Below are 16499 nucleotides of genomic sequence, written 5' to 3'. Positions count from 1 at the left end.
TTACTTTAACAACGGTATTTTCATCAAGGCCATTTTTGCTACTTGAACGTTTAATCCATTTCTGCACTTTCTGCTTCTTCCCAATCCCCTGACTTATATAATTACTGTTCTGTACTTTGATTCGAGTAAACAATACAGAACAACCAGGAACTCTTAATTGTTGTTGTTTCCAGTGGATAATTGTACAGCACACTGCAGCAGACAGATCTTTATATTTAATGTCTCTAAACTGTTAGAGACTAAAGTTTGAATTTTGCAGAAAACCAGGCACTCAAAAGAGCTAGGCAAGCATGCTCACCAAAATATTGTTCAAGTTCTATTGCATTTAGTGGCCGTGGGTCCTGCAAATACTTCAAAATTCCTTCTGCAAAACAAAAGTCACACCTTTGTTAGCCTGGACACAGTAGAATGTGTCTATGCCTAAGCTTAATGTTTCGTTTGCAGGCAAGAAGGTTTGAGTCAAGATAACAAAACCTACCAATGCCAACGTCGCATGGTTCATAAGTTCTATCCAGTTCACAAAAGTCCTCTAAAATCTCTTTGTAAAGGTCGCAATGATTACTGTCAAGACCTGCAACACATTGCAAAAAAAAACACTGAAATCATGGTATCGCAGATGTTGGAAAGATGTTTGATGTTTAAAAGTACAAAGTAGTGGGAATACTCAGTGACTGGCAGCAGCTCTTGAAATAAACATTTTGAGTTGAGGGCGACTCCCCTTCAAAACGGAAGACTTCCTGAAGTGTAAAATAGCCAGAATGGAAAGGGGGTGGTGGGGTTTATGTCAGTGGATGTGGGGTAAAAACAACAGGAGTTCTGGGACATGGTAATGGGTTGAAAAGATTAAATGACAAAGGTGTCCTACAACAATTACATAAGACCATAAGCTACTGGAGTGGCAGAAGGCCATTCGGCTCACCGAGACTATTCCATTATTAGATCGTGGCTGATATGTTTCTCAACCCCATTCTTCTGCCTCTCCCTGTAACCCTTGATCCCCTTACTAATCAGGAACATGACTATCTCTGTTTTAAATACACTCAATGACTTGCACCCCACAGTCTTCCGAGTTCCACAGATTCATCACCCCCGGTGAAGAAATCTCTCCCTCATCTCAGCTCTAAAGGGTCATCCCTTCACTCTGAGGCTGCGCCCTCAGCACCTAATCTCTCCCACTGGTGGGAACATCTTCTCCATCCATGTCCACGCCTCTCAGTATTCTGTAAGTTTCTATCATATCCTCTCTTAAACTTCTAAACTCCATTGAGTACAGACCCAGAGCCCTCAACTGCTCTTCATATGACGAGCCCTTCATTCCTACAATCATTTTTGTAAACCTCCTCTGGACACCCTCCAACATCAGCACATCCTTCCTTAGGTAGGTGGCCCAAAACTTCTCACAATGTTCCACATCCGTATTTCAGAGAATAGGAAGTGATCTTGTTCAGAACATTTAAGATTCTGAGAGGACTTGACAAAGTGGATCCTAAGAGAGGGCTCCCACTTGTGGCAGAGCCTTGAGGAGACACTATTTAAACAGAAGGGCTCTGCCATTTTAAGATGGAGATAAGGAAATGGGCTTTTTCTCGGAGATTCAATGGTCTGTGGAATTCTCTTCCCCAGACAATAGGGGAGTCAGAATAATTGAGTATATTAAAGGCTGAGTGAGACAGTTTCTGAAAGGAAATTGCAACAGAAAACACAATCATCTCAGCCATATATTATCAAAAGCAGAGCAGGCTTGTGGGGCTGAAAGGTCATCTCCTGCCCTCTTATGTTTTTGTGTTGTGTCAGTGACCAAAAGGTAAAGGGAGTGGCAATGAATGTGTTCAAGAAACAAAACAGAATGACTGTGAATAGCAGAATAACAAGCAGCCTGAAAAGCAAGATTAAGTCTGGCACTTGGCAAAAGTGCACAATCAAAACAAGTTGGTAGTGGTGGTGGTGGTGGTGGGGTGTGCACATCATGGCCTGAAATTGCTGAACTCAATGTAAAAATGCCAAATTGCAAGATGAATTCCTGTTCCTGTCCAAATTGTTTTTCATTTTTGATCAGAGGTAAACCAACTCAATTAAAATAGGTCTGATTCTGCTTATACACAAATGCTTTTAAAGAAACTGCCTGCAGATGTATATTACTGATAATACACAAGACTATTTTATTTCCAGACCTGTTCCACAAGTTACTTCTCCATTCTGACCGCAGCTGCTTGACATAGCCATCTGTGCTGAACAATGTTCCTCCTGAAGCAGAGCCAAGTAGCTGTGGTCTTTTAGTGATGGCAACTGTATGGTGCAGCTTTGGCTTCTCATGTCTGGTAACAGAAACAGAGGAGGCAGAAATTGAAGACGATGGAACAAAATATTAGCATCATGGAGATCAAACACTTGAGAGTGAAGCAACGCAAATTTGGTGAACTGGAACTTCTCTAACTTTAACACTTGGCAAAAGAACAAATGGACTTTCAAATATACGGATGTGTAATGTAACATAAAACGATAAATAATATAAAATCCTCTTGGTAAAATAAAACTGAAACTAACTAAAGACAAACGTTGTCGATCAAGTCAAGTTGAAACATGTTTTTCTCAATGAAATCAATAGCTAGCAAGAGAAGGGCTTTTGCAAATTTTAAACATAGCAAGTGACTGCAGAGTATGCAACACTTTATGCAAGAAATATTTAGTAATTTCAGATGCCAGCATGTAAGCTTCCGATTTGGGCAGTTCATTGCCACCAGTCCTCTGTCCATTCTGCTAAGTGTAGAGTTTGGCTAATTATCAGTAGAGGGAAGACCACTTGCCTTGGCTAACCATGTGGTTTATTGCTTCAAAATTGGAGACACACCTATTATTGGATGTAACGATTTATGATTCTCAGGAGCTGCGCAAAATTTGCGAGATCCATGTGAAGGCCAGTGTGGAACTCAACTGCCTCCAAAGATGGTCTGGCCTACATGTGACTCCAACATGAATATTATCTGCTTCAGAGCATAACCTTATACAACAATATGTACTTTTGTCATGAGATGGCAACAGGAACTAGGATATATTTGTTGATAGTCCTGCTTTTAGGGCTTTTGAGGTGCAGCGGTAGTGTGCCTACCTCTGAGCTTGGAGGTCCAGGTTTGAATCTTACTTGCTCCAGAGGTGAGCCATCATTTCCCTGCACAGGTTAATTTTAAAAATACCTGCTCATTCTACCCAAACATTTATTGTCATGTTCCCCTGGACAGGGGCATGTCACCAACAGAGAACCTCCGATCCAGCAGAGGTTATATTTTAACTCAGGAGATCAGAATGGGTCAGACAGCATCCGTGGAGAGAGAGAAAGCTAATGTTTTGAGTCTAGATGATGTCTAGATTAAGAGTCTTGCTCTCTCTCTATGGATGCTGCCTGACCCAGTGTGATCTCCAGCATTAGTTGTTTTCAGTACAGATTCCAGCATCTGCAGTAATTCGTTCCTTATATTTTAACTCAATTGTATTGACTCTTCCTCCACAAGTCTATGGACAGGGCTGTGGAAAGGATTTACTCCAGCGATATCAGTAAATGCTGCGCATTGTTCTCTTTGGTGGCTGCATAGTCCATTGTACTTCAATCCAGACAAATTCATCCAGTACAACTGCAGTTCTGCTTTCCTGAGTTAACTGTGAAAGCTTGCCACTGTTACAAAGTATATCTGGTTAAAAATGATTCATCTGTACAAAGGCCTCCTTGGACCACACCTGGAGTATTGGCAGCAACTCAAGGTACTTCACCTTGAGAAGGCTGGATTCGATTTGGATGGAGAACAGCATGGTTTTGCCAGAGGGTTGTGTTCCTGTGTGACACTGCACAAAGAGGAGCACTTTCTATACATGCACAGATGCAGTTATAGCATTGTCACCTTGCTACTCTATGCCACCCTCAAGATGGCCTAGTGGTATAATCACTAATCCTGAGACCCACATAATGTTCTGGAGTTCGGGGTTCAAATCCTACCATTGTAAATTCAATTTTAAATAAATATCTGTAATAAAGAGTCCACCGATGACCATGAATCTTTTGTTGATTGTTGAAAAAACCCATCTGGTTTACTAATGTCCTTTAGGGAAGAAAACTACCATCCTTACCTGGTCTGGCCTACATGTCACTCCAGACCCATAGCAATGTGATTGGCTCTTAACTACCCTCTCTAACTACATGTAGGCCAAACCAAATAAGGATGGCAGCTTCCTTCCCTAAAGGGTATTTTGAACCAGATGGGTTTTCCAACAACAGTTTCCATGGAGACCATTAGACTCTTAATTCTGGATTTCTTTTACAGAATTCAAATTCCAAAATCCATCATGGTGGGAATTGAAACTCAGGGCCCCAGAGCATTACCTGGTTCACTGAATTAATAGTCTACTGATATAGTCTACTGTCCACTAGGCCATCACCTCCCCGATTGCCACTGGGAATTATGACCCTCTTTCCAAGACCTTAAATTGTGAACTTGTGTTGTGCCATTAGGAATCTTGCACGGTTAAGCACCACAACATATTTTGCTTCTCGTTCTCAGAAACAACACAAGATTGTGCCCAACATTATCATTGCTGGCGTTGACCTATCATTCTCGTCAGCTATGTTAGGGATTTGTGAGGCACAGTAACACTTACAATATGAGGTTGCACAGTGATTAGTACTGCTACCTCACAGCACTAAGGGCCTGGGTTCAATTCCACCCTTGGGTAACTGTCTGTGTGGGGTTTGGACATTCTTCCTGTGTCTGCATATGGGTATGGGTTGTGTCTGGGTGGGATGCTTTTCAGAGAATCAGTGTGAACTTGTTGGGCTGAATGACCTGTTTCCATGCAGTAGGGATTCTTAAAGCAATGTTTTAAAATATTAGCAATGCTCCTGCAACTGGCCAGCTCTGTTTGTTCAAATACACCAAGGGGTGGAAGAGCGATTTGGCTCCAGTTTGGATGTGCATCAAGACACAAAAGCACTCACACACTCATTATCTTTTACAAGTGACCAGCTACACAATTTTGTGCACTGCAGGATGGGTGTCAGGACCTAGGAAGGGATTCAGAGAATATTTACCAGGGTGTTACAAAAGCGAAATACCACAAAACATGGAAATATGAAATGTAAAAACAGGAAATCCTGGAATCTCTTAGCAGGTCTCTAAGAGAAATAAACAAAACCAACATTTCAGATTGATGGCCTATCATCAGACAATACCGCACAAACTAATGACTGTTTCTAACATTTTACATCTTTACCAAAAGAAGGATTTTAGTTACACAGAGAAATTGGAGGAGCTGGGATTATTCCCCTTAAAACAGAGAATATAAAGGGGAAATCTAACACAGTTATTCAGAATTATAAGAGTTTTTTTCATGAAGACTCTGGGAGAATATTCCCCCTCTGAGTAGGTCAGTACTTGATTTAAGATAATTGGCACAAAAGGGGCAGTAATGAGTTGTGACATCCTGGGGGAGCATTTGCTGAAAGGGTGATGGGATTAGATTCTATTGGAATGTTCCAAAGGCAACTGGATATATATTTGGAGAGAACAGGGGGAATAGCTGGAGGTAGGGACTAAATTAGACAGCCATTTCAAAGAGCTGGCATGGAGACAATGGGCCTAAAGGTATCCTTCTGTTACGTGAAGATTCTGTTTGTCTCTGTGCTGCTTCAATGAAACTCTGTGAAAATGAACTGCGCTCACGGAGAGGGACTAATCGCAAGCATTTCTCACGTATTTTGTTCTGAATAATGTTGCCAATTTACATGACATATGACCACAAACACCAAATGCAGCATCGATCCTGCTCAGGATGAACGAACCAACGTCATGGGTCATACATGAACAAGCTGCAGCTGTAATCAAGTGCACCGGCACATAAAAGACGCAGCATTTGCTTGAAGAGTTCACTGCAACTGAGTCACTGCTTGTCATGAGGAGATATCACATTCAAACACAGAGGTTAATGAACATTATTGCATGAAAAATCTCAATGGAAGCCAGAACTGAATTGACATTTGGATAAGGAGATAGCCTACTAAGCAATGGTAGGTAAATTCAAACACAGGATTCCCTTTTTGATTAAGTCTTACAACATCCAAGGACATAATACATAGCTTTCGTCTCCTCCAATCCTGCACCTTCAGCCTCAGTTCTGCCTGGACATTTGCCAATTTATTTTAAGTACTTGCCCAGCTGACCTAATGGTAATACAGGTAAAACAAATTAAACACTGCTTGAAATGTCAACTCCACTTTCTCTCCATTGATGCGGCCAGACCTACAGAGTTTCGCCAGTGTGTTTGTGTTATGAAAATATGTAAATATGATTAACTGCAGATTATTTCCCAACACTTGGGGCTGATGCCAATCAATTGGGACCTTAATGCATGAAAACAATTTATTTCAAAACTATCCATCTCTATTTATTCAAGACATTGAAAAGGTCTTACAACCATAGAATTAAGTGATTTCCTCTTTAAATTCAATACAAAGACAACTTCCCAAGGTATGGTGCTTTGTATCCTCTGTTCTCTGAATTCAGTAATTCCTGTTCTCTGAACTCTTGTACTTTATATCAACAAACATTCCCAATGACAACTTATTGGCAGTGAAATCCATTTTCAACCTGTGATATTATTGAGCAATGACACCCTTTAATGGACTTCAGACAGTTTCTGTCTGCCCATTCAACCTCCACTTTCTGTGGATAGAATCACAGAATCGTAGAATCGCTCCAGTGTGGAAGCAGGTGATTCAGCCCATCAAGTCCACATTGACCCTCTAAAGAACATACCACCCAGAACCCCCCTACCCTCAAACTCTGCAGTTCCCATGGCTAACCCACCTAGCCTGCACATCCTTAGACATTATGGTGATTTAACATGGTCAATCCACCTAACCTGCGCATCTTTGGATTGTGGGAGCAAAGAGGAGCACTCAGAGGAATCCCACACAGACGCAGGGAGAACATGCAAACTCCACACAGACAGTCACACAAGGGTGGAATCAAACCCAGGTCCCTGGCGCTGTGAGGCAGCGGTGCTAATCACTGAGCCACTGTGCCACTCCAATGCCCGTGATCAGCTAACATGTGACTTGGTTACTGTTTTTACTGTGAAATCTGTATGTATTTTGGTTAAGTTTCAAATGAGCCTCCTGCTTGCTCTCTTCGTTTCATCTTGTCAACTTGACATTCTCGTCCTTTTCCTTCATGTTTTTCATCAGATAGCCCTTAAATGCATTAATATTGCTTCCCAAACCATTAGCCATTATGGTGTCACAACCCACCATCGCTCTGGCCCTTTTGGAGCAGGATTCAGGCCTCGGGCCTCAAAGTTTCTTCAGTAGACCAGGCCTACCATTCAGCAAAGTGAGGATTTAAAGTGCCCGTTCGGAGTTGGTGACCCCAGAAATGAGTCTCACCATTCCACTGTGGCCTGTGATCCACAGTTTGGGAAGTCCTGATCTATACAATTCATTTTAAAAACTCCTTCTTGTGGCAAGTTCCACCACCTAACTCCTCTCTGGCTACAGAATCTCCTCTTCAATTCCCTGTTGAGCCGATTGGTGATTACCGTATTTCTAATGACCTCTAGTTCTTGATATTTGCACAACAGAGTCATTGAGTCATATAGACTCTTCGGTCCAACTTTCTATAATCCCAAACTAAGCTAGTGAAAATAACTTTTCTACTTCCACTCCATCAAATCTATTCATAATCTTAAAGACCACAATCAGATCAGGGCTCAGCCTTCTCTACTCTGTAGGAGAACTAGCTTTCAGAGTGCTGATCCTTCATCAGGGAAGCTCCGAAAGCTAGTGCTTCCAAACTAAACCTGTTGAACTATAACCTAGTGCTGTGCAATTTCTAACTTAGTTCACCCCTGTCTAACATCGGCTCCTCCAAAGCATGGCTACTCTGGGGAAGAAAGCCCCAGTCAGTTCTCTCTCTCTCTCTCCCTCTCCCTCTCCTGATGGGGATAACCCCTTGCTTTCTGGTATCGCTCTTATAAAGAAGCTGACCACCAAGGATCCAGGTGAAACTCCTGTAAGATTCAACATACCACCCCCTCCACCACCCAGGCTCCAGGGCATTCCATTATCAATTTATCACCTAAATCCATTTTCAATCCAGCTGGCTAATCTGGCATTCACTTCATGGCAATCTAGCCAACTGAGCTAACTGGCCAAGGTTACCATAACCTTTCCTGCTGAAGGGCTTTTGCCCAAAACGTCAATTTTCCTGCTCCTCAGATGCTGCCTGACCTGCTGTGCTTTTCCAGCACCACTCTGATCTAAACTCTGGTTTCCAGCATCTGCAGTCCTCACTTTTGCCAAGGTTACCATGATGATCCTCCTTCTCAATCTCACCTCTCGTCTGAGGCCTGGGGAGCCTCAGATTAAAGCACTACCAGCCGTCTCTCTCTTTCTAATGAGAGAGCAACCCTTTACCGTTTTATCGTAAAAAGGAATATCTTGAGGGAAATTAGTGCAAAATACTGTCCATTATAGGTCATCATCTCAGGGCCTGACGCTTCCATTGAAAGTTGGATAGAAATGAAATACAGGGATATAAAAAAAATAGGAGGAGACTGGCACTAGGTTAGACAGCCAATGTGCAATGGTCCTCTTCTGTGCTATAACAACTCTGAGGGGTACCTGGATTAATGTGATCCAGGAAAGTTGACTCTCCACAATCATTGAAAGTAAGCACATAAGTGCAGCAGCAAAAGCCAAATGGAATGTGGTCCTCCACAGCGAGAGGATTCACATACAGGAGCTGAGGTACCCTTGCTGCAATTATCCAGGGGTGTGGCGAGACCACACCCAAGGTAGTGTGTGCAGTTTTGGTCTCCGTATCTGAGGAAAGATAATCTGGCTTTGGGGAGCACACAAGGAAGATTTAGCAGATTGATTCCGAGGATGGCAGGACTGACACATAAAGAGAGGCTGGCTCGATTAGGGCCTTATTTACTGGAATTTAGAAGAATGAGGGGGAATCTTACAGATGCTTATAAAATTCCAACAGGACCAAACAGGGTAAATGCAAGTATGATGTTCCTGATGACTGGGAAGTCCAGACCAAGGGTCGCAGTCTAAGGATATGGGATGAGATGAGGAACAATTTCTTCACCCAGAGAGTGGTGAGCCTGTGGCATTCTTTGGTTGAGCCCAAAACATTGAATGTTTTGAAGAAGGAGTTAGATATAATTCTAAGAGCTAAGGGGATTAGAAAGTATCGGAAGAATGCAGGAAGAGGGGACTGAGCTGGATGATCAGCCATGGACATTATGGATGGTGGAGCAGGCTTGAAGGGCCAAAAGGTCATTTCTGTGTTTCTATGTAGAGTACATGCTGCAATCATCTGGATTGGATCTTTCCCAGGGCTCAGCAGCCTGTACAAAATATCAGGAAAGTTTGAACTCCCCTCATCAAACCCTTTCAATGAAATAGCGACATATCTTCGTTCAGTAAGACCACAGATCAACCGCGGAAGTGGAGACTCAATATAAAATGCTATTGATTTTTTTGAAAATCCTTACTGATCTAAGGAAGGACATACTAGCCATAGAGGGAATGCAATGAAGGTTCATCAGACTATCCCTGGAATGGTGGTATGGTCCTAAATTGAGAGAATGAGGAGACTGAGTTGACATTTTGTCTAGAGTTTAGAAGGTGAGGTGAGCCCATTGGTGCAAATGAAATCCTTACACTATACAACAGCATAGATCGTTATGGACCAGGCCAGACCCCCCTCAAATTATTTTAAGAAGGTAGTCCAGACACTAACTATTTCTTATTTTAAAGGCAGATGTGAAGTGGATATTCCAGGTGTGATGCAGCTGGTCAAACCACTCAACTTTAAGCAAAACAGAATTTACTTAAACACTACAGTTGAAATGCAAACAAAATAAAACAGAATTTAGAATAACTTAATTATTTGAAAACCAAACTGACTCGATATAGCAGCTTAACCATGAGGGAGCTGTTTCAATTCCCGTTACAGCCCATAATCAAATCCCTTGGCAAAAAGTAAATTCAAACTCAGGTACTGGGAACAACTTCCAAAGGAATTTCAGAGAAAAAGCTGAAGCTTGGAACCTTTCTCCACTGCAGTAGCTTCTGACCGTCTGCTAAAACCAAGCCAAACTAGAAAAACCTGAACGGGGAGAACTGGCCACTCTCCTGCCATGGTTAAAGTAGACATTTCAGCACCTCTGCCTTTACCACCTCTCTTGGACAAAAAAACACTGACAAAATGACCTTTTTAAAGTGACAGCATCGTCACAAGATACAGAAAGGATGATGTCCTTGGTTGGGATGAGTGTGGAGGGGTCTGGAACCAGGAAAACCAGTTTCAGATTAAAGAACATGTCTTTGGAATTGAAACACTCAGAAGGAGGAATTTCTTTACTCAAAAGACGGTGAACCTTTGGAATTGTTGACCCTGTAGAGCTATGGAGGTTCAGTCACTGATTACGTTCAAGACTGATAGCGATACATTCCTACATAGTAAAGATACCAAGGTTGCTGAGTTGAATATCAGCCATGATCCTGTTGAATGGTGAACCAGAGGGGCTGAATGGCCTACGACTGTGCCTATTTCCTATGTTCCTATGAACACTCCACAAGGTAAGCCTATAGGTCAGAGGTACTCCTCCACCAAGGATAATATCTTCAAGTTAACAATTTTCATACCTCATTATACTGGAATACTCAGATATGTCAAACACCACCACATTAAAAATTCCGTTGGTTCAAGGATGGAATACATTCTGACCAAATACAACACCCACACACAATGAAAACATTTGTTTTAAAAATCCCTGTTACTGATTTCTCACCAAACAAAACTGATTGAAGATCAGGTTAAACACCTCTACACTGATGAATCAAACTCTTGAGTTTAAAATTGATTACTTTATGACAGTGTAGGGGATTTTAAATACAGCGGCCAGTCATACTGGAAAGATTTGTGTAAGCTCTACCCGAAAATATACATCACATGACCTGAGGTCCACCTTTTTAAAAAGTACACATTCGTCAGGATCGAAGAACATGTGACATGATCATCATTACCACTACTACACAAAATTAACATAAATAATTGTCAACAATTACTTCATTTCGTGTAAAATGTGTAATGTTGCAATAATTACTGTTCTTTTACTGTCGTAGAATGGTGACATTTCTGCAGTGTCAAAAATAATGTACTTTAGGAGATGAGTCAAAGTTTGGATACCTTGGAAACAGGAAAGTCTCAAAATATCAGATGACCACACAGTGGGACTGCAGCATGAAAAGTACATATACATAGTTTCATTCATAAATTACATGTAGAATTGAACTGTGTAAAGATAAACAGAGTGTATGGCTCATACAGGACTGATACCAAAACCCATTAAATCAGCATTTAACCTCCATTGACCATACTTAGCCTTGATACCTCATGTGCATTATCACATCACTGAGGTTTTGTTTTAAACCAGTCTAACCTTTTTAAAATCAAATTAAATCTAATCAAATGGATGAGTTGGACTGAAGGGTCTGTTTTCATGCTATATGACTCTATATGATTTATTTTCAAGCACAAGATTTCTGCTTTGATTGTATGTTTAATTCAAATTATTGGACAACCTGAGTTCTGGGACCTTTTAAACGTTGTAATTGTACAAGCCTTCACCACTCTGGCAGCTCATTCCATACACGCACCACGCTCTGTGTGAAAAAGTTGCCCATTAGGTCCCTTTTAAACATTTCCCCTTTCACACTAAGACCTCCAGTTCTGGACTCCCCAGTCTAGGGGAAAGACCTTGTCTATTTACCTTATCCATGCTCCTCATGATTTTATAAACCTCTGTAAGGTCACCCCTCAGCCTCTGACACTCCAGGGAAAACAGCCCCAGCCTATTCAGCCTCTTCGTGTAGTTCAAACCCTTTGACCCTGGCAACATCCTTGTAAATCTTTTCCGAACCCTTTCAAGTTTCACAACATCCTTCCTATGAGCAGCTTCCTACCTTTGAGTCTCACTGAACAGCAGGGCAAGATAGAAGCAAGTCTGATATCTCTGGCTGAGGGAACAAAGTGCAAAAGGCAAAGGCAGTGAAAATGCAACACAAGGCAGGGATGCTTGAGAATTCAGGTAGTTTCAGAGTGAGAAGCATTAGTAGAGCAAGCAAACAGCCCAGGAGATGCAAACCGAAAGAACTGTGGATGCTGTAAATCAGAAGCCAAAACAGAAATTGCTGGAAAAGCTCAAGAGGTCTGGCAGCATCTGTGGAGAGAAATCAGAGTTAATGTTTCAGGTCTGGGGTCAGTTCTGAGGAAGGTTCATCTGACCAGAAACATTAACTCTAATTTCTCTTCTCAGATGCTGAATTTTTCCAGCAATTTGTGTTGTTGGGCCAAGTGATGCAGCCTGGTCCAGCCCATAATTTGGACAGTGTCTTTGCTGCAGCATTACAACAGGAGCTACTGGTGCAGCACCGAAGGGCAGAAACCTCCTATAAATGGATCAGAAATACGCCATGGTAAATCTTACAGGCTGGTACATATCAGATGCCAACATCTATGGATGTGGGGGTGCATATGGCACAGTGCCCATGGGTGTGCACTGAGTTGTTGGTGCCAGTGTTTAACATTGAGGTCCTTTGGAGCAGATGGGTGTGCTGAACATGCCAGGTACCTGCTCTGACTTCCATGTCAAGAATTCTCGATATTGAGCTTGTTTGGCAACTTTGGTAAAATAATGAGGTGAATATCAATGAGGTGAACTGAGTCATCTTTTGCGCATTTAACGAGTAATGATCCCACTTCACTGGCAACTTGCTACTGTCTAGCAGGAATCTCGGCAAACCATTTGGAAAAGCATAAAGGATGGAGCAAGATGACATCTGGTGAAACTACTTTCTCCAGAAAGGCATAAACAATTCTACGCTGTTTCATAGGGTGTCAGGGTCACTCAATTCAGGTTTTCAACGTAACATTCTTCAGTTGGTAGCACAGCATCTTGTGCCCTCCTTTCTCTATGCAACTGTTTAAAGAGGGTCAGTATGATACAACCTTTAAAACAACCTTGAGCCCGGAGATGGACAGATAGGCAGATTCTGGGTTGCCCTTGCCATTCTGGGTTCCTGACCTGTATTCATTGGTTAGGATGATGATTGACATTGCGTATACCACCTATCCCTAGATAAACAAACAAGGAACAATGAACATTCCTGATGAAGGGCTTGTGTCCGAAACATCAGCAGCCCTGCTCCTCAGATGCTACCTGACCTACTGTGCTTTTCCAGCACCACACTTTCTTGACTGATTCTCCAGCATCTGCCATCCTCACTTTCTCCTAGAAACAAGAGTTGTCTACTTGGTCCTTCGAGCTTGCTCTACCATTTAATAAGATCATGGCTGATCTGATTTTAATCTCAACTCTACACTCCTCCATATCCCTGATAACGTTTCATCCTCTCAGTAATCAAAAATCTATCTACTGCTGCCTTAAAGTTAAATAAAGATTGAGCATCCACTACATTTTGATTAAGTGAATTCTAAATATTTTCAATCGACTGAGAGAAAATGTTTCCTCATCTCTGCTTTAAATGGCCGCTCTGTATTTTTAAACAGTGACCCCTAGTTCTAGATTCTCCCACAAGAGAAACACCCTTTCCACATCCACCCGGTAAAGTCCCCTCAGGATCTTAGACATTTCAATGAAATCCCCTCAAACTCTTTTAAACTCCAGAGGATACAGAGCTTTCCTCACTTTTACAATCTTTTTGGACAGCATGATGGCTCAGTAGCTAGCACTACTGTTTCACAGCGCCAGGGGTTCGGGTTCGATTCCACCCTTGGGTGTCTTTGTACTGTTTACACATTTTCCCCATGTCTGCGTGGGCTTCTTTCAGGTGCTCCAGCTTCCTACTACTGTCCAAAGATGTGCAAGTTAACTGGATTGGCCAGATTAAATTGCTTTTGTGCCCATAAACGCTCAGTAGATGACACAACTCGCTTTATTGTTAGCCAAGGGAAATCAGGGTTACATAGATAGGATAAGGGTAAGGGTAGGTGGATGCCCTTTGGAGGGTTGGTGTGGACCTAATAGGCCGAATGGCCTGCCTCGACACTGTAGGAATTCTATAATTCTAAGGCAAACCACTCATTCCAGATAGAACTGCAGTAACCTTTTCTGAACCACTTTCAACACAATAGTGTCCTTCTGTGAATATGGTAGCCAGTATTAGTAATAGTATAGATGTGATCTCACCACTGCCATGTGTGAACTGAACCATATATAAAGCATATTACGGAGTGCTTAGAGACAGGGGAGCAGTTTTTATCAGATAGCTGGGCCAGTCAGGTACCTTCCTCCTTCAGATGGAAGGCGGACCAAGAAAGATGGAGGAAGGCCACAGGAAGAGAGTTCCCTAAACAAATTGGCTAGGGAGTAACATGCTGCCATCATTGGTTAATATTCTGTGTTAAACACCAACCATTCATACTCTGGGATCAACGAACCACCATCAACTATCACTGCATGTGTTGCCTGTCTACTTTGCTAATGTGTCATATCTAAACTTCTGCTTACGAATAAACTATCTGAAAATTACTGATGGATAGTCAACTGCCTTTTGTAGGTGCAAGAAGTGTCTCTCCCACTTAATACCTTACATTATTAACTGAAACCGTTCACTCAGTTTCTTTCGAAATGACCTGCTGAATTGTATCAGCATTAGCTGCTTTGGTTTCAGATTTCCCACAGCCACAATATTTTGCCTGTCACTTAAAGGTTTTGACCACTTTTGTCAGTATTTGTGAAGTGGGGAATGATAACCAGGATACCACGGGTTATCCATATCTCTCTATGAATAGTTTCATCACATTTTCTTTTCACAGTTAGCCAAACAGGCAGACCAAATCTGGTTAGTATTCCATCAGAAAATGACTCCTTTCAATTGTGCAGCAAGCCCTCAGGGGAGTGTCTTACAGTAGGGTTTTAACCTGTCATCTTGTTTTGGAAGAGAGCAAGCCAGTTAGAATTTACAACTGAATCAAATGAATGGATTTAATGTGTAAACTATTACAGCTAATGGATATGGAACGGTAGCCTGTACAGTTCTTAGTAATTCTTCACTCTGAAGGTGACAGTATTCAGAATTAACTATCTCAAAAGATTGTGGAGGCTCTATTGTTGAGTATCCCATGGATTGAGAGCTTTCTAGGTACTAAAAACATCAAAGATTACAGGAACAGTGCAGAAAACTGGTGTTGATGTAAATCAAGCGTTATCTAATTGAATGATGGAACAGATTTGCAGGGCTGAATGGCCTACTCCTGCTTATATTCTTTATTTTCTTATGATTATAGGGGCATATTAAAAGTGCGTTGTTTGGCATATGATGTAATTTCTGCATATTGCTTCATGTTATTGTAAGCAGTACTTTGGAGTATTTTCATTGGTGACATGCAGATACAAAATGTATTTATTGGGCAATCTTAAGTTGGATGAATTTAATAGAAACTGGTGTGTTTCCTGTTTTATGATTATAGTTAGCACTTCTAAAGTTTAAATGCTTTGTTTCTAATACATGTGGAGTAATTTGTTCATTTTTCCAATTTGGCATTTTGTTAGTCAGCTGACATGAACAAAAGCCTTTCATTAACCTTAACGCCCTCGCAACAAGCTGCTGAGCTTAAATAGTCTTCATTTTCCTGACACTTTCTTCAAACAGGAACAAATCCCTCTTACTGAATTCCACAAAAACTAGCAACAGCATATCGCTTTGAGCTGTATTACACTCAAGTGGTGCAATGCAAGTAAACTGTTATTGTTTAATTACTATCATCAGGCATTCAACCAGCCATTACTGTGCTAACAAACTTCAGGCAGCTCGTGCATCTCGGGTCACACTTCCTATTATAAATTTGTAGGAAATCAAAACTCTATAAAGCATCTAATTCTTTAGGTTCCATTAATCAATCAATGTGCTGGATGGGGAATCATCAACTGGGCCTCAGAATCATTGGGGGTTAACTTGGTTCTTGTTCTCTATTACCAATGTGACACCACAAAACCAAGGTGATTCCAAAGGTATTTCTTTCATTCTATTCCTTGCAACACAGTCTCAAAGTTCTGACAACTTTGTGTCCCATCAAACCAAATGTAATCAACTGATAATCCACATTGAAATGTTATAGCATGTCAACTTTTGCCCTTCACTACATCAGAAGTACTGTATTAAATAATACACTCCTGCAGAAATTTGCTCTGAACACCTTTTATTCATATCAATGATTTGGATGAGAATGTACAAGGCATGATTAGTAAGTTGCAGGAGACACTAAAATAAGCGGTATAGTGGACAGTAAAGGAGGTTATCAGAAGTTGCAGCAGGACCTCAGTCAGCTGGGGAAATGGACCAGGAAATGGCAAATGGAGTTTAATATAGAGAAGTGTGAGGTCTTGCATTTTGGAAAGTCAAATCAAGGTAGGAATTT

At 41.5% G+C, this 16499-nt stretch overlaps 1 protein-coding gene across 1 annotated transcript in view; it reads right to left on the bottom strand.

The window, feature by feature from the left end:
- The window catches only part of ciita (class II, major histocompatibility complex, transactivator), a 126336-nt gene that overhangs the window by 52716 nt on the left and 57121 nt on the right, over window positions 1–16499 (bottom strand). Inside the window, exons 3-5 of the mRNA XM_072560017.1 lie at window positions 2172–2315; window positions 479–571; window positions 299–364 (exon numbers count right to left, since the gene is read on the bottom strand). Coding sequence (XP_072416118.1) covers window positions 299–364; window positions 479–571; window positions 2172–2315 — 303 coding nt within the window. The remainder of the gene's footprint in view (window positions 1–298; window positions 365–478; window positions 572–2171; window positions 2316–16499) is intronic.

The sequence above is a fragment of the Chiloscyllium punctatum genome, chromosome 40 (assembly GCF_047496795.1).
Source record: "Chiloscyllium punctatum isolate Juve2018m chromosome 40, sChiPun1.3, whole genome shotgun sequence".
Taxonomy (NCBI): Eukaryota; Metazoa; Chordata; class Chondrichthyes; order Orectolobiformes; family Hemiscylliidae; genus Chiloscyllium; species Chiloscyllium punctatum.
Note: the sequence above shows the minus strand (reverse complement) of the source record. Positions and strands in the feature narration are given on the sequence as shown.